The sequence below is a fragment of the Sardina pilchardus genome, chromosome 11 (assembly GCF_963854185.1).
Source record: "Sardina pilchardus chromosome 11, fSarPil1.1, whole genome shotgun sequence".
Classification (NCBI taxonomy): domain Eukaryota; kingdom Metazoa; phylum Chordata; class Actinopteri; order Clupeiformes; family Clupeidae; genus Sardina; species Sardina pilchardus.
In genome coordinates this window covers 31,288,547-31,312,998 of record NC_085004.1, presented here as the reverse complement: position 1 = coordinate 31,312,998, position 24,452 = coordinate 31,288,547, and the positions used below count along the sequence as shown (strand labels likewise).

Here is a 24,452-nt window from a genome sequence, read left to right as displayed (position 1 = left end):
CCTCGGCTACACTTGACATGCAGTTGTGTTCTGTTCTCAGAGCATATGCTTTCTCTGTCTATGATCTGCAGCTTTTATCTCGAACTGCTGGCCTCTACAGAAAGTGGCAGAATCGTCTACTGAGCAGCGAAGTTGCCGATGCAATGCGTGTTTCTCAAGTCTGATAATTTCCAGCAAGATCGAATGGTATTATGGAAAGAAAAATAAACTAAAAGTTTCCCAAATCAGGAAATATTTCTTAATTTAATGTCATCAAGGCATATAGCCTACAATTGGTATGAGCATGCAATATGTGCGTCCTTGCGCAACTTATAGGCCTAGTGGCTCGTTGGAAAGCCCCACGTCTGCTCTTCCCCACGTCGTGCAATAAAGGTTTCATCTCGCTGCAATTTATAATCGCGGAGCAATGGACTTTTGGTCCATTGATGAAGACGTTAATAAAGAGTTTCTTAATAATATTCTATGCCTGCATTTCATGCTTGGGAGAGCTTCAAGGCATTCATGTGAGGAACGGCTGAAACAGAATTTGTATAGGAAAATCCTAGGCTAATTATGTTCAATGTTGAGTCAAACAGCCACATTTTTGGATGAATGCTGACACGGAACAAAAAAAAGGTAGACTAAATGCATGTTTCCCAAATTCTGAGCAATTATAGGCTATATATAATTAGGCAATATAGGCTATATTATTGTTTTACATGCATATGAGATACCAATTTTGCATAGCTCAATGACGCTACGACTAAGTTAGACTAGGCTACTTTTTACAATAAGCGGGTCGGGAAGCGGGTCGGGTCCTGTATTTCAATATTTTTTTTTTGCGGTCCGAGTTGCGGTCGGGTTAGTTGTAAACGGCGGGGCAGGGCGGGGCGTTCAGACACGTACCCGCGCATCACTGGTGTGCGTGTGTGTGTATGTGTGTGCAAAATGAGATGATCTCAGTATGAGGTGTATGACAAATAACGAGGGGGATTGGAGGATGAAGAAGAAAGGAAAATGGATACCGCCATGGTCACAGCGTAAGCCAGACCCCACCAAAGGTGCATCACGGTGGGAAGTCAGGGAGAGACCCTCTCCACACTACCACTGAAGTGTCCATTTGTTGTGATGTGGTGCCATGCCCCTTGCACTTTTACTACAGTATAAGCTATGTCGTTGTTAATGCAAAAATCTCAAAACTCTTCTAATTAATGTATTTTAGTTTACAAGCGAAAGTTGAAATATCCAAAAATAAACCCTTGGTGGTTTTTACTCCAGATTAGTCCTTTTTTTTAGGAGTCCCCATTCAAATGATGAAAGTTTGGATAAACCCAGCTAGTGAAGACATTGATGTTTAAAAGCAAATTAAATACTATACAATATTTTGCCCTTGTTATACGTTAATAAATATGCAGCGTCATATGTAAATATACAGTTTATAAATAATGTGATAGATTTTTTTTGTATGTCCTTATAGGACTGTCTCATTAATGCTAATAATAATCATAGAGCATTTTCAAGAACTGTTTTAAGTGCTGAAAGAAAGGGTAAAACCCACAGACAACAAGACCAAAACCTGCTCAATTGCTGTCCTGAGGAATAAAATAGCCATGCAGATCTACGAGAATAGATACGTCCACCTCTGCGCGGGCAATCTCCTCCATTGTCTTGGCATTCAAGATGAGCATAAAGTTGGGTTTTGCAGGGTTAAGAGACACGATCGAGGACAGAAGGACACCTGAAATGAAATCAAAGGAAAATAAAAAGGTGATGATGGTGGAAAACATGGTGCAGTAGGGGAGGTATTCACCCTACATTACCGCATATGCTGTGTTCTGTGACAATTCTCAGAAATCACAATATATTGGTATTATATATTATTATAGGTTATATATTGCATTATAATGTTCCTGCTTTGCTTTCTGTCCATGCTACTAACCATCATCCTCCTCCACAGCGTCAGGTGAGGCCACAAACACCGGCTCAGAGACGTAGCACTCATCATTAGTCCAGATTTTATGAGTTCTGGTGACAATGTCCACTTTGCCAATCTGCAGGAAAGATGACAGAGAGCGTAACCCGTCATGAGTACATTTGTTTTTGGTGTTACTTTGTGACAGAGTGCCGTCACTACAGTTGAGCATGCGCTCTAACTGCTATATCATAGTCAAGCTGCAGGTTTAGTACCCCAGAAACCCGGGTTCAAGGCCGGGTGGGGTGCTTATCAGGTGCCGAAAAAGCATTTTACCTTGTTTGGATGTGGAGACCACTCCACCCTGGAGCCGTAGAAATATCTGTACTTTTTGGTATTGAACTTGTAATTAATCTGTGGCAATTCTAAACCTGAGTGAAAAAAAATATTATAAGATTCTCCGGAAAATGTTTCAATCAAGAGCTTATTTGATCAAATGCAGCAAATAATAGGCAATGAAAGGAGGAAACCTACCCACAAAGAGTGTGTCTGGTGAACAGAAGACTGAGCCATCACTTTGGGTCACTGCTTTGGCTGTTGTGTCCGCTAGTGTCACAAGGTTTGTGCCCACTGGAGTGTTCTGAAGGAGAGGGTGTGATCAATAAACATAATATAATACAATTAAATAGTGACTTGTATTTACGGCAATGCAACCACTATATACAGTAAAGCAGTGGCTCTCAACTGGTGTGCTGAAGCGGGGTTCAGTTCGCCCTGTCGTACTTATTTTCCTATAATGACCGGCGTTCTATACATTATCCCTTACATAAATGACACAGCTTCTTGATTAAAAAGCTCAAAACATCATGTGAGCATATGCTGTGAGCATATCACTGGTCTCTGGTCATGAACACACTGTATAGAGAAACATATGGCATATGGGCATGAGAATGAACACACTAGATAATGTGTGTGACATACTTTTCAATCATAAGCTGGTGTGCTTTGGGTTTTGTGTGTTTTGGTTTGATCTTTGGTCCGCCTTAGTCCCAAAAAGGTTGAGAAACACTGCTGTATAGTATTGTATATAATACTATACATTATAAATATATAGTATATAATGCTATACGATAATATGACCATAAAATTGCACACAGAGATATTTACTGTACCTTGTCAACAGTGATGGGCAACACAAATCTCTGACAGACCGGTGGAGAGAAGATCTTGTTGTTTTCGATGAACTTTCGTGTTTTCAATGTAGAACATCTCATACAGGTTGCTGTCTTTGTATGTGATCAGATCACACACAACATGGCCGTTTTCCTCAAAAGCATTTATGTGGTGGAACGACACAAAAGGATCTCCATAGAACTTTTTGGAAATGGCTTTCCCAGTGTGCCGGTCGATCAGATGGAATACTGTCTGCAACAGACACAAGTCATGTTATATCTAGAATGTAAAGTGAAAAACGTACATACTTCAAAGTAAATGTGTCACTTACAATATCATCTTTGTCATATTTGAGACAGGCTCCCCAGTTAACCCCTCTGAAGTAGGCCGTTGCAAGCTTGAGGATGTCAAGCTTAAAGGCCTGCTCCACGAAGACGATGTAATTCTCAGTCATGCCAAAGCTGTGGAAGTAACTCGGGTAGAGGGCTGATCTGAAGGGGATGGAGCACACCTGCTCCACTTTACTCAAGGCCGACTTTTTCTGGTCTTTACCTGCAGACAGATAACAGTAGTTCTGTAATGCAACATTTAATACTTGTTATGTTAATGACATTTAAACAATTAAACTAAAGTAAAATATGTTCATATTATTTTGTCCATGTGTTGCTGTGGCCATAACAGTTTTTGCTGTTGATACCTGATGCGTCAGCTGGAACTTTGAATATCATGTACTTGGGTCGGCCAAAACCCATGATTGCTGTGCCCATATTGTATGTGTTTCCTTCTTCATCATAGTGAGGGTGTGCAGTAGCCAAGTTCACTGCGATATGGTTCCTGTAATTTACCTGAAGCAAAGTTTATCACAGTCCATCTGTTTCATAATTTCATAAAGGCTTCTCACCTTGCTCAATCATAATGTGGACACACACAACTCGCAACAAAGCAAAAAGACTATGTAACAGTCTTGCACACCACTGACAGAGAACACAACCATATCAAACCTCAAAAATGGACATTTAAATGAACGGAGTGATTATTTGCACCCGGGTGTAAATAGTGGAATGGGGGCTTTTTCTTAAATTCTATTCTATTGAATTCTATTGAAGACAAATGTGTTCATATTTGAACTCACTCTCCCAACTGTCTCCAGAGTGTGTGGGTCAATCTGGTTGATGTAGTTCACTTCAGATGCAGCATAGTAGTCCTTGCCATATCGTATAATATTCACAAGGTTGTTGTCTGTGAAATCAGGGATGGCATTGCTGAAGTAGGTGAAAGCCCTTTGGAGAGACCAAAAGTGTCACAGGTTTGAGATTACTCCTGCTTTAATTAAAATAATTACTGTTCCTTTGTCATTTAGTTTCAACTAAAAAAAAATGTATTGCACTGAAATTCAGTTATTACTTTGAAAATATGTTTTTGCACGGATCAGGATAGACCATGGTCCCAAATTCTGACACCACAATCCTGTTGGCACCTGTGTTCTTTTTAAAAGTATCACTCTTGAGAAATTTACTCCGGTAGTAGACATCACCTGGAAAGGACAGCATTCACTATCAATAGTTGTTGTATTGCATTGCAACTCAGTGCTAGTACTGTGTGCTCTGTCCTTCCTTCTCACCATTTTTAAAGGCGAAACTATGGAGGAGAGCCATGCCATCAAACCAGTGTTTGTAGGCAGTATCTCCAACAGTGAACATCCCAGGTCCATTGCGCACAAGGGTCCCCTGTAACCATTCAGGAACTGTCCCTGAATGCACACAAGAGACACAAGGAAATGTCAATCTGCGGTTGTCAACTACGGTAAACCAACGGTATACAGACAGTTTATAGTGATATTTATAGTGGTACGTTTATTTAGCAATAATCAATCATCATAACGTCGCCATATCATCGTTCTCGCCGAACTAGCATACGCCTATGAAAAAAATGCAACCCCAAGAAAATGATGCAAAGTAAGCTGCAGCTATCAGTTGGTTTTGACATAGAACTACAACAATCCTTCATCAGTGTAACTATTTAGGTGAGTAGCCTCATACAGTTGTAAAAAGAGGCTAGCCTACATTTGTCATCTTTAATTGAAGTTGAAGTTGAAGTTGAAGTTAATTAGCCTACCCGATACTCTCGCTTTTACAGGCTCCGGAGTCTCCGTTCCATTTTTTGCAAATATTTTGTCCATGATTCCGTACTATCAGCAAACGATTTTCCGCGTGGTAAGAAAGATTTCTCTCACATGAAATGAGAGGTCCAAAAGGTCTCTATGCTCACCTACTTATGCATCGACAAATCATCACAGCCCACCATAACAACATGTTTTTGCTTTACGTAACGGTCATTTGTCAGCGATTTTGCGAGGTTGACAGAAAACTAAAACTTCATAGTAGCCTACACTCTTCTGCAACTTGTTTTGTGTCGGATATGTCTGTTTATTCATCGTGAGGAGGCCTGTTAAATTACAGACCTGTCTTAAATTATTTGAGTGCGAGTTTTACTATCTAATTCTAAGCCTATTTATCTATCAAAGGGACTGGACACGCGATTCAAAGTCAAAGTTAAAAACATCTTAAGGCCATACAGACTGACAACATTACTAGGCCTATATCGCAAGTTTTGATTTATAATGAGGCATGATTTATTTATATATAAAACAATCAAATAAATATAAGTTGCTTGACCATTTCAGTTCAAATCACCTATGCACTCAGACTGATATCCTTGACCTTTAGTCTACAAAAAACATGGGTTTTTTTGCAAAGTAATATTGAACTGTATTTGAATATCGAATAATTATATAGGCATGCGGATATCGAAAATATATAGGAATACAATTTAAAATAGGCTAAAATGCACATTTTATCATATAATATGGGGAGGGGTGGGGGGCACAGGAAGGCATTATTTTTGCTCTAAGGCAACATTCATGTATTGTATTGTCAGAATGTATGGATGATGTACAGTAGCAGAAGGCCCCTGGGTATTGTTTGAAACATGAACACCCTCCTGAATGACCCCCTTCTGGGTTGTGATGGGGCATGTCCATACCTGTGTGTGTGTGTGTGTGTGTGTGTGTGTGTGTGTGTGTGTGTGTGTGTGTGTGTGTGTACTCCTTAAATCATATTAACAAGTCTTTCAGCATAACAAAAAATCCTTCTCATGCAACTAGCTAAAAGTATGCTTATGTCTCTGGATGACCTATCATAAACACTATAGACAATTCACAAGAAAAAAGATGTTGCTGCTGAGAATGCAATGCACACAGATATAGCGTCTCACCAATAGCTGGCCAACTTCACAAAGCTTATCTTCCCGAGCAGGCAGTGGTCCTGATACCTGACTATCCTCCCTCTGGGATCACAGATTGGCCCGCAGTTATTTACCCATGGGTCTTTTACGGCACGTTCACTACAGGCCCATTGTTCACAGCAACACCACAATGGACCCCTCACAAAGCAGCCAAACAGCCAGAGCACTTTGAGCGAACAGGTCATTTCATGGGCCTGGAGTGACATGAAGGAGACTGACGTCAGCGTGCTTTAAATGTGCAGAGTGGCAAGGCTGCCCGCACCAGTTCACAGGTAGTGGCCGAGATGGACAGAGGTGTCTTTGCAGAGGTGGTTCTGCTAGTGATTTTACACATAGCCGTAACGTGTGGTCAAGACCCCGCGGAGGCCCTGGGCTGTCCAGAGCACCAGGAGCCTTTTGACGGCTCCTGCTATGAGTTTGTGGCACAGCAGCGCACCTTCCAGAATGCCCAGCGCTGGTGTGAACGAGGCGGAGGCCGTCTGGCATTTATCATGAACGACGAGACCCAGCAGTTCCTCCAGCAGCACCTCCAGCCCCAGCAAGACTGGTGGATAGGGCTGGCCCCGGCGTCCAGCAACCTCACCCTGGACTCAGCCGCAGCAGAGGGTAATACCAAGACTATAAGTGGTTTCAAGCTGATTACCCTGATTTGACAAGTTGTTTTAGTATTGATCTCAATTTGTGTTTTTTCTAATATTGAATACAATGTAGGTACAAGCATGAACATAATGTAATAAGGAATTCTTACTGTATTTTTTTACATGTACATAACAGTACAAGCTGTTCCCTCTTGTTGTGTGCTTTCTATTTCTGTCTTTTCTCTAGAACAATGTTTCCAGTGTTTTTTGCAATCATTTCTTCTAAGGAAATTTAGAGGAACAACAGGAACAACTGCTTAGGTTAACAACATTCTGAAGTCAGTTCAGAAGCTTAACCACATATTTGTTTATCAAGATTAACATTGCAAAATATCATTGCCTTTTCCAGATCAAATTTTCAACTAATTTGATTGGATGAACTTGAATGAAACCAGGCAATGGAGAAAATGTTTAGTGTACAATTTTCTGTAGTGGGCGACCAAAAACATCTGTGAACTTTAATATCTGCTTTGTTTTTCATTTGTCTGTCAAATGATGCTGGACATGCAGCCACTGGACTGGGCTGCTTTTAAAATCAATGTTATCGCTCCCTTCAGCTGGCGGCCTGATGACTCACGCGCCAGTCAGCCACCCTCGAAACAGTGCCCTCTGCCTATCTCTGATTAGCAGCTGTCTGTTGACAAGAAATATCGTCTCTCAATGTGTTTACCCTCATGTCTCTGAAACAGGTCCATGTAAAGTGCTGTGACTATCACAGCAGCAGCTGTATCTTCAGCACAAAAGAGAAGCATTATCACACAGACCATTGCAAGGCCTCTGTTGTTCTATTTATGGGTTTTCCTCCAGTGTCTTGTTTAAGTCATTTAGACCCTGCTGGGGTGAAGCTGCATTTTACAGTATATGTGTTCTGTGATGTTGGAAATGTGTTGGGATATGAACAACGTCATTTCTGTGGAGTGGACCTGTTCTTACAAATCACATTAAGAGAGTTAAAGGCTGAAATTGAAAATATTAAATGAAGTTTGCTTATTTATTTGATGACAGACCCACATGATATATTATTATTTTCCCATAGGAACACTCTCCTGGCTCGATGGCTCCGATGTTAGTTACTCTAACTGGGCGAGTGAGCCTTCAATAGGGGCCAGGTGTGGTTACATCCTCCAGGGCTCTGGCTTTCAATGGGAGGCCTCAGACAACTGCACCCAAGAGATGCACTTTGCCTGTGAATTTGGTGAGCCTTTCCCCCCCGTGCTCTGAGTGTGCTGGCCTGTGAGATAAGAACAGTCTTAGTAACACTCTTTTATCCTCAGAGACTGGAAAATCTATGGCTTGTGCAAACTACAATGTGACACTGCAGTGCGGCTCTGGGCAGGTGATAGAGGTGGACGACAGCTTCTTTGGAAGGAAGACGATACACTACTGCCAGGGGTTCCCCTCTCCCTCCGTCACATCCTCACAAGAAGAGTGCAGCTGGGTGGATGTAGTGCATTTAGTAGAAGGTTTGGTGTTCAACACATCTTATCACATTATGATAAATGTTTGATAACTGATAAATAAGGGGATTTCACATGATTTTCCAGAGAAACATCATGCAGCTGTAATAACTGTGGAACATTTTGCTATATGGCACAATAGGGATCACTGTGACAGTGCTACAGCCTATTGTGTCTCGCTTTTGTGTCCGAAATACAAAATCTTTGTATGAAGACTACTATGTGCAAACAGCGGTTCAATTATACGCTCTCTGTATAGAATCAAAATGAACAAGTGCTATGAGCTAGCATAATGTTTGTGTAGTCACTGATAGTTGAGCCACAAAAGGATCTCTGTCCTATAACAGGCTTTGGTGACTTAGGGGATAAATAGAGCTTCAACATAATCAAGTCAATATTTACTGAGGCTTTTAGAAATAACTCTGTGTTCACAGAAGAGACGAGTTACAGAGATTAATCAACACTGTATGTATGGGCCCCTCTCTATAGAGTACAGTGTTTATTGTGAATCTAATGCTTGGTACAGGGATACGTTCCATTGAAAAGAGAGCCTTGCAAAATGAGAGGTGAGGATATAGACCAAATGTTCTAAACAAATAGTAATGCATTAAGATGTTTATTCAATTTCAAGGGCAGTGTCATGGGCTGCAGGCCTGCCAAGCTCTGGCAGATGCATCATCCTTTGGAGAACCATGCCCCGGTCTCGGAAGCTACTTGTCCGTGGAATATCATTGTAAAGATGGTAGGAGGTCTCTTATTTGGGCGATCGTTTATGCTTTCCAATGCTGTCCATACATTGAGACATGGTGGCTGGTGGTAGTGGTAGCAGTAAAACTGCAAACTGTAAAAATGCCAAACTAAATGAATGGATCAGTATTCAGAATGAAACGAGTAGTTATACAGCCATTGACAATAATCTCTGGGATGAACTCTGTAATAAGACAAAATACTCTATTGGCTGTAAATATCAAATGTCAAAAATCTGTGTGAGAGATTATGGTGGCTGTTGTCTAAGAGGCTCTTTGTTCTGCTGTAACACATTCATGTGTTCATCTTTAGGTCTTCACCTGCTCATGGGCAAGTTGGCTACTGTGTTTGACAACGTCACAATCCAGGTGAAGTGGCTTTTGCACCCATTCCAGGGTAACCTGACATGCACACTCAGTGCAGGGGATGGCCACATCATTGACCCCTACACTCCTGACGAGTGAGTCCAACCGTGCACATCTTTTACCTTAAAGGCGCTGTACGCATTACGACACACAGATTGCACCCACCTTCTCAAAGAAGGTTGACCATTAATCTTGAAAGTGGTAGAGGTGAAGATAAAGACAGAGATGAGGCAACGGATGACCTTTGGAATGTGGAAAGTATGTGTCTATTGGTATAGCACTGGACTTGGCGTTGTACATGAATGCCTAAGCTGCAGGGAGAAAATAAGGAGAACATAGATGAAGTAGGCTGAGATTCTTTCTGATTGAAAAGAGGTGTACAGTAGAACATGCAACACAAGCCTGCATTCTGAGCTTCTGAGGAGAGGGCTTAGCGGCATGTAAAGCACAGCAGACACCGTATGTTTTACTTTTTCCAGTCGCATACAACATGGTTGCTCACACTAATTTGACAGTGATTGCTGTGTTCACACATTGCATGTTTAACTGTTCACGCTGCAAGACAGCCAACAAAAATGTCTGCCATGCCAGAGATCCAGTTGTATCGGACCGGAGCTTGAACATTGATTGTTACGTCTTCTAATCGCGTGTCGTGAGCCTGCTCAAGCTACACGACAAATCGGACAGAAGTTCGTACCGATTCAAATGTCTGTTGGATCCAACTGCTCTGCTTTTGTTAGGTCACAGGCCAGTGTGGTGCATCAGTACAACAGTCCAGGGGTCTTCACTGTCGGGGTGGAGTGCACCACCAGTGAGTGGCATGTCACTGCGCAGAAGACCATCACCATCCAGGAGCCACTTGGGGAATATGGAGTGGTCAGGTGCTACATCATGGGCCAGCTAATGAACAGCACAAACTGCAAAGCCCTCGCTAACAACCCTCTTACAATCCAGGTCAACCTGGTAGCAGGTAACCCAAAATATCTCAAGGAAAAGTACACACAAAAAATGATTTATATATATTAGACAATGATGAACAACACACATTTTTTTTTTTTTTACAGGAAGCAATGTCACCTACAAAGTTCAGAACAACGGCACATTATTGGCCTTGTCGTCCGCTGCTGTGGGCGTATTCCCTCACAACATCAGCCTGGGCTCAGAGGAGGTGCAGAGCCTGGGTCCAGGCTGTCATCAGCTGACTCTGCTGGCCTCTAACAATGTCACAGCCACTGACCTCTCCACTGAGCTGGAGGTGTGTGTGCTGGAGCCGGTGCAGGGGCTGCAGGCGTCGGTGTCCACACAGGCCGGGCCGTGTCCTGAGGCGTACCTCCACGTCGCCGTCTCTCTGGACCACGGAGCCCCCGCGCGGCTGCTCCTCCAGATATCCGACAGTGACAATAACACCGTCCAGGAGACGAGAGAAGTGGACAGTGGCAGTCTTCAGGTTTTCAACATCTCAACAACCATCCAAGGTTTCCATGCCTTTGAAATGTGATTTTCATCACAAAGTAATTCATCATAGAATGAGCCGTCATGAAATCTATGTTGTATGTGGTTGATTTTAGGCATGGCACAAGTGAAGGTCAAAGCATGGAACACATTCTCAGCCACAGATCAGGATGCAGGAAATACAACAGTGGTTTGTCTCCCTGAGATAGAACCCCTGTCAAATGACACTCAAAATTCAGTAGGTTTTTCCCTCAATGGCGCATACAGTTCTTGAGTCCTTACTCTCTCTAGGACTTTACTCTCTCTTGCCAATACTACTGGACTTGCCCTGATCTAAACAACTCTCACATTACATTTATACCTAGACAGAGGAGCACCCGAGAATTCCAAGATCAAATGTTAATATCCAGATGGATCCTAATGTGCCCAACATTGGTGACCCGAGCGTCGAGCTTTCGATCAATGGACATGAGAATTCCGAATTTCTTTGGGAATGCAGTAAGTCTAACATTTATAGATCAAAATGTACAGTATGATGACAGGAAGCACATCAGTGGCAATATAATTAGTTTTTATTTTTCTTCCTTTCAGTTGGAAATTGTGTATGTTCTGACACCTCTGATGATAACGTAATTGAGATTCCTGAGGCGTGCCTACAACCACCTTTTGAATATGTGGTATACTCTCTGACTGTTACAATGAGGACAGGAGAGCAAGAAGTGTCAACGGCAACCAAATGTGTAACCCTTATTCCAAGGCGTCAAGTAACTGTCACAATACAGTAAGAATCTATTTTCGTTCAGTGGTAATATTTTGCAGTATTCAGGAGTCAAAGTAATACATATTGCTGGATGTCATACTCCAGTATTATATTTTTAGTTTCATTGTTGCATATGCTACATCAGTACCTTAATATGTGAAGAAATACCAATAGAGATTCTTTGGTGATTTTTTTCACCTTTCTAAATAATTTCTACCTCAGACAATGAGTTACTGTATGTCTTTTTCAGCTGTCAAGACTGTAACCCTGTCAACATTCAAAATGACCTAAACCTAACAGTGGATTGTCAAGGTTGTCAGACAATAGTTTGGTTAATTGAGGACACATCTTCAGTCCCTGTAAGTATATTAATTTATACATAAACATATACCAAGGTAACAGAATCAGATCCGGTACCACAGAAAACAACATTGAACTAATGGTAACTTAGGGATGAACAAAAAAATGTAAAAGTTTTAAAGATGACAATTCGTAGAGCACTACGCTAAAGTCCAGTAGCCTACATATTCAATAGGCCTACATTGATTTTTGAATGTTTAAACATTCAAAATGTTTGGCACAGATTGAAATGGTCAATACACACTCAGAACCATTTATTGTGTGCTGCAAATACACATGACCAAAGAGAGAAGGCACACAATTACACTAGCTAAGAAAATACTGACATACTTTCTGAAGAATGCTATTTAAAACCGTCCATGTAATTCCAAATGGAGACACCGACTTGACCGAGTTGATGGAAATTGCTGTTTCCTTCCAGGCTGACCTCAGCTCCTGCTACAGCAACGGGGAAAAGCGATTCCGACAGGTAGCACAGTCAGTCAGCTCATGGGCCGTCCCAGCGGCCACCCTGCAGGGTGCACAGCAGCTCATCACAGTCATTGTTTATGGTAATTGTCTTGGGCTAAGTCACACATGTGCATGAATCTAATAGTCACTGTATGTTACTCACTGGTTGTTCTTCATGTGCTATATTCACTACAGGTACAAAAGTTACAGGAAATAGTAACGTAAAGTCCGGTTATGCTGAATTTGGCATTCAATTACCTCAGCCTACCTCAACTGCGACCGCACCCTCAACGGTAACCACACCCTCAAGTGTGACCACACCCTCAGATGTGACCACACCCTCACTCGTGACCACTCCCTCATATGTGACCACACCCTCACTCGTGACCACTCCCTCAGATGTGACCACACCCTCACACGTGACCACACCCTCACATGTGACCACACCCTCAATTGTGACCACACCCTCAAGCGTGACCACACCCTCAAGTGGGACTGCATCAGTGTCTGTTTCATCGCCAGCCTCTCGTGAGACAAGTGCAGGTCCACCCAGTGTCCTCTCGTGCTGGACAAACCCTACTGCTGGAGATGTTCTTTCTCCATTTACCTTCACTTGCAATGTAACCCAGTCCTTCTGTAGCACTGCACCCTGCACCTACTGCCTCAACACTGCCAGTGGTAAGAAACTCATTTTGGTGCCATTGTCAATGTCAATGTTTTGACGAGTTTCTGTGAGTGAGGTAAGGAGGGGATTGCGTGGAATGCATGAAGGTGTCAAGATTTGTTTATTGCTATTCTTGATATCTTATCAACATGTACATTTTGTTATCTTTTTGCATCTTATCTTATCAAATTTTGTAATTGTTTTTCACAGGCAATTACCTTTATTGTGGTAATAACCCCAGTGAGAGGTCACTCTTCCTGCCACTAGGAAACAGAAGTATTGACTACACCCTAACTGTGGTTGCAACTTTGCAGAACTCAGCTGGACAAACCTTAAACACCACCATTCTCATCAAGGTTACCTAATAAGAAGATCATACATTTATTAATTTTGATCAATTAGCTGCTCAAAAACTATAAAATGCAAATGGCATGGTACTATGTTATCAGCAGGTTTTAGTATAAGGCTAACATTACACAAGGTTTCTATAGAAGAAGCACACTCACTCACATCCAATACAACAACTAGAAAATGTGTTTGAATATTGTTCAAGAGATATCTCTCTTGGAGACATGATACAGGGCGTGGAAAATAACACAGCAAATAGCACAACATTAGTCAAAATTTGCACTTCAAATAGGATCTGTTATTTAGATCCATCTGTCTTCTATATATGTAGGCCTATACAGTAGAATCAGTGTGTGTAATGTGTGTAAAATCTGAAGTGTTCAACTGCAGAAATTCTTTAAGAGTTCATTATAACACTGCAAGTGTTAAACACTATAAGGCCCTTTTTGATCTGAGAAGAGTAACAAGCACGACATAATGAGCTCTTGTCAGAGTAGTTTTACCACTTGAACTCAAAACAGTGGTAACAGACACCGTTCAATTTGAGTATTATATTAACCAAAACACTGATGAAGCTATAAGATCACATTAGGTTGATGTTCACATCAAGGTTTGTCCATTAAATACCTCCATGTCTATCATCTAGGTGAGGGACTCTGTTTCTGAGTCCACTGTGCAGGATCTCCAGGACCTGGTGTCAAATCAGGTGGCAGAGTTACAGAGCCAAGGCCAGCTCACAGGGGCAGCCTTAGCTCAGATGTACCAAACTGTGTCCAGTGCTTTGAATGGAGGCGTCAATGACGAGGACAAGATTGCAAGAAAAGAGGTACCAGTGTCCATCATTGAATGGCATGTGTCCAATTATGCAGGATTAGAGAACCAACGGCACTCTTCAGTTAATTTGCAGTGTATTCAATAATCAAGCACAAAGTGTTACTATACATCTGGCTGGATATTTGAACAACACAGAGCATACAGTAGATGTTTTTAACATTACATCAAAACTGTTATTTCTTCACATTATGTTTCTATTTCAAGGTCATTTTTTATGTGTTCAACTAAAAAACACTAGTCATAGCTCTTCTAATTGAAAATGAGCACATGTTTATCCAAATAAATGTCACATGACATATATGATAGGATTATTGAGATGCTTTTGAGTGTAGCCTAGTAAACCAGTAGCCTGGTGAAGCCTGCAAGATGCTGAGACATGAAATCCAGCTCATGATTGCTTTCCTTTCAGCTCCGAGAGCAGATGGTCACCAATATGTCTGTAGCAATAGAGAGCGCCCCCATGGGGAGCACAGAGGAGGTGCAGGCAGTCGCCAGTGCTGTGGCCGAACTAACCAAGCAGGAAGATGAGCTGACCACAGACACACAGGTACAGGATGACTTCCGGACGTTTGTATTGTACTGTACCCTACATTTGTCTAGGAAACATGATCTCTGTCACTTAAGATGTGCAGTACAGTCTAAGTGCCGTAATTTCCCAACTATTAGCTGCGGCTTACACATTTTTTTGCAGAATTTCTTCAGCTATGAGGTTGATACACGGGGGCAGTTAGTATGGCATGGTTTTAACTCACATAAAACACTGACCTGTGGCTTATACACAATGCGGCTAATACACAGAAAATTACTGTAGAAGTGGCCACCCACACGTAGACAGATCTGTACAGGACCCAGGATGTGTGAGAGAGGGATTTTATTCATCCTGAAGGAAGTTTTTGGAATCCAACTTAATAAACATGTTTTGTTCCCTTCTGGACAGATCCAGGCAAGCAGCGTTTTGTCAAAGCTCAGCGAGTCCCTCAACTCACTTCCACTCCCTGAAAGCAATGTAAATGAGAAGATGTTGGAAGCATCCACGCCTCTCATTGAAGCTGCTAGTAACATCATTTTGGTCTCAGCAGCGACAGACAAACAGGTACTTCTTCTGCATGAAGACTGGGGGCTTTAAATCATAGTTTGGAGCAGGTACTCACATAGTAACTTCAACATCTTTTTCAGAGTGAGATCGCTGAGCACTTGCTCAATGCTGTAGACAAGGTCCAGAGTGCCCTTCTGGTAGGGAAAAAGACATCCCATGGGCCCACAGTCATAACAACTCCTCAGATCAGTTTATATGTCAACAGGTAAGGACCAGCTGACTAAGTTGCAGGGTCTTTTCATATGTCCTTTTATATGTTCCTTATGTTCACTCAGAATGGATTCCGTTGTTGTTAACAGAATTGCTACTGCTTGACTATGTTTTTAACTGAAAGATCAATTTATTTTGTATTATGCAATGTGCTGATTATGTCTTTTAGTGATATTATCTAGTTATTTGTCAAGTTCCTGCACTTTGCAAAGAATTTACAAAATATTCCTCCTCCAGAATGTCTCCAAAGAACCTTGCGATACAGCCATTCACAATTCAGAACTCCAGCTCTGCCAGCTTCGCTCTCCCACCGTTAGATCTCTCTGCTGTGTCATCAACGCCTGTGGATGTCCGGGTAAGAGCAGGCCCTCGATGTCAATGATGAATGGATGCTAATGTATGTTCTTTCTCAGTAGTGTGTAAATGCAATGGTCTATTATATCATTGCATATAGCATAGATATAATATAATATGGAATATGGAATATGGAAAAGTCCCAACTTTTTGTAAAATTTGAAATGTGTTTCCCATTTCCCATGAAATAATCAACATTTAATTTTCAACAGTTGATATGTTGCTGTCCTTTCTGCTGCTAAATATGGACTCATGAGATTGTACATCATATTTATTTGCATGTTACCCAATGTTCCAACATTTTCTGATTTGAGGTTGTGCTATTTCATTTATTCTTTCTGAGCTGGCTCTTGAGCATAAGAAATGTCATTACTGATAAATCTGTTTTACATGACAAAAAACTTGAACTTGAACTGCTATATTGCCAGCAAAGGTGTTCCCTTAAGTCTCACACTCAGTTAACCACCTGTCTATGTTTCATATCAGATGATGACCTTTGAGACAAATCCATTTGCCTGGAATACAGCGCAGTCCATCAATGGCACAGTGGGGGCTCTGTCTCTCACCCAACAGAATGGCTCCGCCATCCCTGTTGCTAACCTGACAAATGAGATTGAGGTATTTTTAAAATATTGATTGTGATACATCAATTGCATTTGCTTAGCTAAGGATGTTCAGTTGAGACCCAATTGTCCAGTAACTGATGTAATTTTGTTCAGATTTTTTTGCCAAGGCAATTGGGTGCTGAAGTGAACCACACTTTTCTGGACCTGGGAAACTTCAGCACCATCATGATCAATGTGACGTCACCTAATGTGTCCCTGGTGCTCAAGCTGGACCCCTCAGAGGACATCTCCTTACATTTGCTTATAGGGTTCCAGGAGTACCCCAACGACACACACTACGAGGCACAAACCTACCTCCCGCAGGACGGAGACACACAAGGTTTCCACAACCTAGCTCGTTTCTACTTGTAGAAAAATGTCAAAGTAAAGAAAAGCAACAAGATAGCTAAAGTGATGTTTTTCCTCCACTAATTCTGAGCAGAGGAGAGATACACATGGGTGTTGAGCCCCAGGGATATGACCATAGATGAAGGTGTATACTACCTACTAGTGAGGCCTGTGGTTGGGGCAGGAGTCAACTCTACAAACGCCACAGTCTCCATTACGTCCATTGCTGCTCAGTGCGTGTACTGGGATGAACTAAAGCTAAACTGGAGTGACTATGGATGCAGGGTATGTTCATTCATGTTGCATTAAGCTACTATTGCATGAGTAATTATGTTCAGACCCACCAAGTTAGTGGTGGGTCTGAAAGCATTTTAGGAATCATTGGAAACACTGAATGTTTTGTTCAAGCTTGGCTCTGTAGAGTACTTTGGGGTGTATTTTTGTCAGAAGTTACTATGAAACTGAAGTGAAAATGCATTGAATACTGCAAACTGGCCTTAGTCAGATGTTTATAGCAAACCACCCGGTGAATTTGACTTGATGACTGTATTTCACTCTTTAGCACATACTGTACTTGACTCCTGTCTTGTCGTCATAGGTGGGTCCCCTGACTACACCCCTGACCACGCAGTGCTTGTGCAACCACCTGACGTTCTTCGGGAGCTCCTTCTTCGTCATGCCCAACGTGGTGGACGTGAGCCAGATAGCTCAGCTTTTTGGCACTTTTGTGAACAATCCGGTGGTGGTGTGCTTTATTGGTGCCATTTTCTTGGCCTACCTCATGGTGGTGATATGGGCACGACGGAAGGACATTCAGGACACAGCAAAGGTCTGTCTCTGTAGAATCCACACAATCTGACATTCTAGTCAGTCCTCCAAAAGAACACATACTGTATGGCTAGACTAGACTTTATTTCTGGAGGGGGGGTTTTCTTTGATTAGCGTAATACCGTTGGATACTTTTGAATGCTAAATTGAATTGAACTGAATTTCCATTTTACATTTCATTTAGATGTTACGAATGTGTTTGTGAAAATATATAATAAGACTGATCAACTCACTGTGAATGCCTGTTCTGCTGCCTATTAGGTTAAGATTACTGTGCTGGATGACAACGACCCCCTGGCAGAGTACAGATACTTGCTCAACATCAGCACTGGGCACCGACGTGGAGCCTCTACTTCCTCACAGGTCTGTATACCTGTATACCACAGGTGTCTGACTACTCTGAGGGATTACTGCATCTCTGGTTGGCATCATTGTACTTTCCTGTTGTTGTTTTGACAAACTCATTTTCTCTTTCACTGATAGTGTCTGTATGATGCTGTTTGTGTCGGGTTTCCTGAAAGGTCAAAGTTCACACTGCGTCTTTGGTTCCTGGGCAGGTGACAGTGACTCTGCTTGGCACTGAGGGCGAGAGTGAACCACACCATCTGACTGACCCAGACAAGCCAGTGTTTGAGAGAGGCGGGGCAGACATGTTTATACTGACCACGCCGTTCTCATTGGGCGAGCTGCAGAGTATCAGGCTCTGGCATGACAACTCAGGGAATCAACCTGGCTGGTAACACAGACATGCCCATACACCACCACCAGCCAATAACTTATCCACTAATATTATCCTTATATTATATATTAGCCATCCACACAGCTGAATAATTCATTATACACAGATATTTGCTAGACCTAAATAAAAGCAAGGATGCTGTTGCATTGCATACCAGGCACATAGTATATTATCTACATCTGTGTCTGTGACATCCATGTTTCACAGTACATGTATCTCTCATACTTGCATGTTATGTTCTGTGCAAATCAGGTACATTAACAAAGTGATGGTGCAGGACATTGAGACGGGTCAGAAGTGGCACTTCCTCTGCAGCTCGTGGCTCGCCATAGATGTGGGGGAGTGTGTCCTGGATAAAGTGTTCCCTGTAGCCACAGACATGGACTTAAAGAGATTTAGGTACAACGTGCATTTGTTGAGTTTTGTTTGATTACTACAATAATATTGTCTGTCATGATAAACCCTAATCACCATTTTGTTTGCAATTCAGGTAAAAAATAAATCTGCTAGCCAGTTTATGGTAATTTTGTCCTGTCTTTGATTTCGCAGCAATCTGTTCTACATGAAGACGGTGAAAGATTTCCGTGATGGCCACATCTGGTTCTCTGTGGTCAGCCGCCCGCCGAACAGCAACTTCACGTGTGTGCAGCGCGTCTCCTGCTGTTTCTCCCTGCTGCTGTGCACCATGCTGACCAGCATCATGTTCTATGGCGTGCCCACAGATCCTGCTGAGCAGACCATGGACTTGGGTAAGTCTCAAGTCAAGTCAAGTCAAGTCAAGTTTATTTATATAGCGCATTTCATACACAGAGGTCATTCAATGTGCTTTACATAAACAAAAACCAAACAGTAATAGCAGATAAAAGCATAGATGAGCAAAGAGTAATAACAATAATAATAGTAATAATAATAAAATATTATTACTCTGTATATTTCATCTTTTACTAACCTACCTGCATGAGAAAAACAGACACCAACAGCACTTAACTCTGAGGTTAGATGCCTTTCAAAGTCGGACTGTTTCTTTGTCTTATTTCCACACCATGAAAGGTCACATTGAGTTCACCTGGCAGCAAGTGATGATTGGCATCCAGAGCTCCATCATCATGTTTCCCATCAACCTCCTCATCGTCAGCATCTTCAGAAACACACGCCCGCGGGAGAGGAAGTCCAAGAGGCCTGTAAAGGACAAGAGCAAGGCGGACACCTGCAAACAGGCCAAGAGTGGCCGTGTGTCACCAACCCAGCCACCCTCCCCTGAGAGTCAGCACAGGGACATAACACCAGAAGCCGTAACCAAGGTGCAAAAAGAACCACACAGATTAGATAACCAGATATTGAATTACATGGTCTTTAAACATCTAATTCATGGAATACCATCTAATAAGCGGAATGGGTTCCTCAGTTTAATGCTAATAATTACTCACATGAGGTTTTTGTTTCTCCCAGGACATTAAAAGAATAGCACAGTCACTCTCCAAAGTGATGAAGAACCCTCTTCCCAGAATAGATGTGACATCTGGCAAAAACCCTGACATCAACATGCTTCTTTCACTCGTGGAGGACATCATCCGGCAGCAAAACCGTGCAGGGGACATGTTTTACACAGACAACTCCAAGTTCACGGTCACTTTGGAAGGTTACTAAACCATTGTCTCATCATTGTCATTATTTTTTTAAATTATTATTATTATGTTTTTGTATTAGATTAAAAAAACACCTCACATACAAAGAGTATATGGATGATAGGATGGGGGGGAAATGTGAATAGTAACACACAATTATCTTATGAATGGTAATTGTGTCTTGAAGAGGGAATTTTGGATTCTTTGAAATTGTAATTGTGAAGTTGTCTCTCGTGGGGCTAGAGCTCTCCCTAGTGGTGATGTTGTGAGCCAGCATGCAAGATGACAAAAGTGTAATTCTCTCCCGCCAACAGAGAACTCTTCCTCTGAGAGCCCAAAGAAAACAACCAGTGACGCCCAGAAGGGCAGCCTGTACAGCCAGTACCTCTACCGGCAGCTCCAGCATGTGGAGAAAGAGCTGGGCCTGCTGGGGCCCACACGCTTCTCCAACCCCGACAGCTACAGCCAGGCCGTGCGGCAGGTCCGGGGCATGAAAGGCCTCCTAGAGCCCCACCTGTCCTCCACCTCCAGCGGAGACCACCGCAGCCCCAGCCCCGAGGACAGCACTGAGGGAGGGGGCAGTAGCGGTGGCAAGGGCTGCTGTCAGGGAGGCCTGCCCTGGTGGTTCGTGTTCCTGGGCTGGCTTCTAGTGGCGGCAACGAGCGGCGTGTCGGCGTTCTTCACCATGCTGTACGGGCTGAAGTACGGCAAAGAGCGCTCCGTCAACTGGCTCATCTCCATGGTGGTGTCGTTCTTTGAAAGCCTTTTTATCACTCAGCCTTTGAAAGTAAGAAACTGTGGAATTGACTGTAAATTGATTAAATTAAATTTAAAACTGCATTTAGTTCAATGAATTTGTATAAGAATACTCATATTCAACACAACACAGGTGCTTGGGTTTGCGGTTTTCTTTGCCCTAGTGCTGAAGAAAGTTGACCAGGAGGAATATGGTGATGTTCCTATTGAGGAATCAGCGTCGAATACAGGTACCGTAATTGCTAAATCCTTTTAGGAATACACAATTGGTCGATCATGCAAATTATTGGACACAAATAAAATGAATATAAATAAAATGCTTCAAGGTGATCCTGATGGCGTACGTATTGCACGGAGAGACAGCACATGCAGTTTCTACCAGCCACCACCACCCTCAGACATTGAGAAGATGAGAATGAACATGATCAAGGAACAAAAAGTGTTTGCCCTCATCAGAGAGATTCTCAGTGAGTCAGACCTGCCTCCTGATCAAACACATTCTTCCCAGCCATGGAAAAGGGAATTAACAGAGTTTTTTTTCATTACACAGTATACATGGGGTTTATGTGGATGTTACTCTTGGTTGCCTACGGTCAAAGGGATCCAAATGCATTCTATCTGACCCAGCACATTCAGCAAAGCTTCAGCAGTGGGATCACAGACTCAATGAGCCACAAGGAGGTGTTTACGTGGGCCAATACGTCGCTTCTGAACAATATTTTTGGACAATATCCAGGTATGCAGTTTGAAATCTTGCAGTTTTCATATTTTTTTTATCATTATACACTGAGAAATGAATAACAGGCAAACAGAAACATAAGTGTAACCCTATTCAACCAACAATATAAATACATTTTTAAAATGCAAAATGTAAATATATTATCAACACATCTTTATAAGGATCACAGTCTGATATATTAATTTGTCTGTGTTTACTTCAGGCTTCATAACGGATGGGAATTCCAAACTTATTGGCAATGCCCGCCTTCGCCAGGTGAGGGTGCAGAAAAACTCCTGTCGCATTGCCCGCTCCATGGAGCGCTCGGTCACAGACTGCCATGCTCCGTACTCTTGGGAGATAGAGGACAGAGGCTGCTTTGGGCCAGGCTGGAATCGCTCCAGGGATACAAACACCTCCCAGGCTGCTGCCCCCAGCCCCTGGCAATACCTGAGCCAGTCCCGACTCAGAGCACATCCCATGTGGGGCAGCATGGCCCTGTACAGAGGAGGAGGCTTTGTGGTGGAGCTGGGCCCTGACCTGACCAATGCTACAAGGTGATAAGAAGACAGATTATAAACATATGTATATGTACTGTAAATCATAAATATAACCACTATAGAGAGCAAGTGCAATTCAATATTAAGGTGGATATGTATGTGTGTGTAATGTGTATGAATGATGTATGGATCTTGGAGAAACGCTTTTTCTTTGTGTTTTTACCTTGGTAATGAATAGAATGACAATAAATCTAAATCTGAATCTGAATCTGAAAGTGAGTGCCACTACCGTCTGAGACCACTGAGAGAAGTGTAAAAATGTCTACCTTTCTAATCCTCAGTGCGCTTCAGTACTTGTTTGACAACAGATGGCTGGATGTTTACACTCGTGCTATCTTTGTGGAGTTCACCGTGTACAATGCCAACGTCAACCTCTTCTGCATTGTTACACTAATGCTAGAATCAACAGCTGTGGGTAAGGCAAACATTTCATATCTACAGTAGATATGAAACATCAGAGATAAGTACAATTATCCCCTACTGTATAATTACTTTCAACAATTCAGCGATAATATTTGCACAGGTGCATTCCAGTATCGTAGTGAGATACAGACTGTCCGTCTCTATCAGTCTACGGGTGGTTTACACATTTTCGTCATGGCCTCTGAGGTCATCTACTTTCTTTTCATTCTCTACTACATGTATGTCCAGGTAAGCAGTTTTCATGAAGTACTTACTGAAGAACTTAAATAAACACCACTCCCAGTTTATTAATCATAGGCATAATCCTATCTGTAAATCCATTATTCTCTCTGCAATCAGGGCAAGCTAATGAGGCAGCAGAAGTGGACTTACTTTAAGACCAAGTGGAACCTTCTTGAGCTGGCCATCATCATCCTCAGCTGGAGTGCGCTGAGTGTGTTTATCAAAAGAACATTGCTGGGCAACAGGGACCTGGAATTCTATCAAAGCAACAAGGACCAGTGAGTGATCACCGCCCTCGCACCAACATCTTCATGGTACAGGTTATTGGGACTGGATAGTGAATATTGAAACCTTTTCTCCTCATCAGGTACGTCAGTTTCCATGAGACTGCCACAGCAGACGCCGTGCTGGGCTACTTGATCGCGTTCCTGGTTCTCTTGTCCACCATCAAGCTGTGGCACCTCCTGCGGCTCAACCCTAAACTGCACCTCATCACCTCCACCCTGCAGAGGGCCTGGACAGACATCTCAGGCTTCCTGCTGGTCATGACCATCATGTTTCTGGCCTACTCTATTGCTGTAGGTTTAGGTTACCCACAGTATACATGAAACACCTGTGTCTAGCTAAATAACTTTTTTTTTTTTTTTTTATCACAGAAGCTTATTCTTTTATATGTACATCTGCTTTGATAAATGGCTTTATGATTATTGCTTTGGATACACTGTAGATTTACCGTGTTCCTAACCAATAACTATTCTCTGTGTATTCTTTGTAGTGCAACCTAATGTATGGCTGGAAGCTATCGTCATACCGGACTCTCATTAATGCAGCACAGACTGTGGTCAGCCTACAGCTTGGTATCTTCAATTATGAAGAGGTCAGTTTGTGGCAAATTAACTTAAATGAATGCAGACTGCAAACACAATGACTCCGCGCTAATGAATCTCTCTACTTTTGTTTTGAATTCCAGGTGTTGGATTATAACCCAGTTCTTGGTGCATTCCTAATCGGCTCTTGCATCATCTTCATGACCTTTGTGGTGTTGAACCTCTTTATTTCTGTGATCCTGGTGGCATTTAGTGAAGAACAACTTCACCATAAGGTAACCAAACATTTGGCCTTCTGTGTTTAAGAACATGCTCTGAAATGTAACAAGAACTCCCTTATAAAAGTAAGATTTGTACGATTTTAACTCCGTTGTCATCCACTTTTGTTCCTCAGCCATCTGAAGAGGAGGAGATAGTCGACCTGATGCTGATGAAAATCTGTAGTCTGTTTGGGATCAAAATTAAGAAGAAAGGAGAAGCGAGTGACTCCTCCTCTGCCACTAACAATCCAGCACCCTCTGTCATATCGTAAGACTATTGGCTGTCCAAGAAAAATAAGCACTCTGATGTTAAATAGAATGCCTGTGTTTTGAGTAGTGGTGTAAAACATGAAGCAAAATCCATAGTCGCTGCTTTTGCTTCTTGTTGAAATATGTTGCTGCCTCAAAATCTAAATATATATGGTATGTTAAAGGACCA

The 24,452-nt window shown here is 42.3% G+C and overlaps 1 protein-coding gene across 1 annotated transcript; it reads left to right on the top strand.

Annotated features, from left to right (window-relative positions):
- Positions 1-37: 37 nt before the first annotated feature.
- pkd1l2b (polycystic kidney disease 1 like 2b) lies at positions 38-24,452 on the top strand (the record flags this gene model as incomplete). The annotated part of the gene is given in 41 exon segments (XM_062548770.1): positions 38-56; positions 4,267-4,331; positions 6,610-6,973; positions 8,042-8,200; positions 8,280-8,468; positions 9,094-9,204; positions 9,522-9,673; positions 10,322-10,544; positions 10,639-11,049; positions 11,143-11,216; positions 12,568-12,697; positions 12,860-13,033; positions 13,119-13,274; positions 13,471-13,616; positions 14,255-14,434; positions 14,852-14,989; positions 15,380-15,535; positions 15,619-15,743; positions 15,986-16,103; positions 16,589-16,720; positions 16,822-17,047; positions 17,150-17,340; positions 17,654-17,884; positions 18,145-18,246; positions 18,441-18,619; positions 18,875-19,021; positions 19,172-19,371; positions 19,673-19,923; positions 20,072-20,261; positions 20,562-21,034; positions 21,137-21,233; positions 21,330-21,470; positions 21,554-21,739; positions 21,945-22,278; positions 22,563-22,696; positions 22,805-22,932; positions 23,044-23,204; positions 23,294-23,504; positions 23,702-23,803; positions 23,897-24,028; positions 24,148-24,452. Coding segments are annotated over 41 exon segments (7,176 nt in total), but the record flags the coding sequence as incomplete, so codon positions are not given.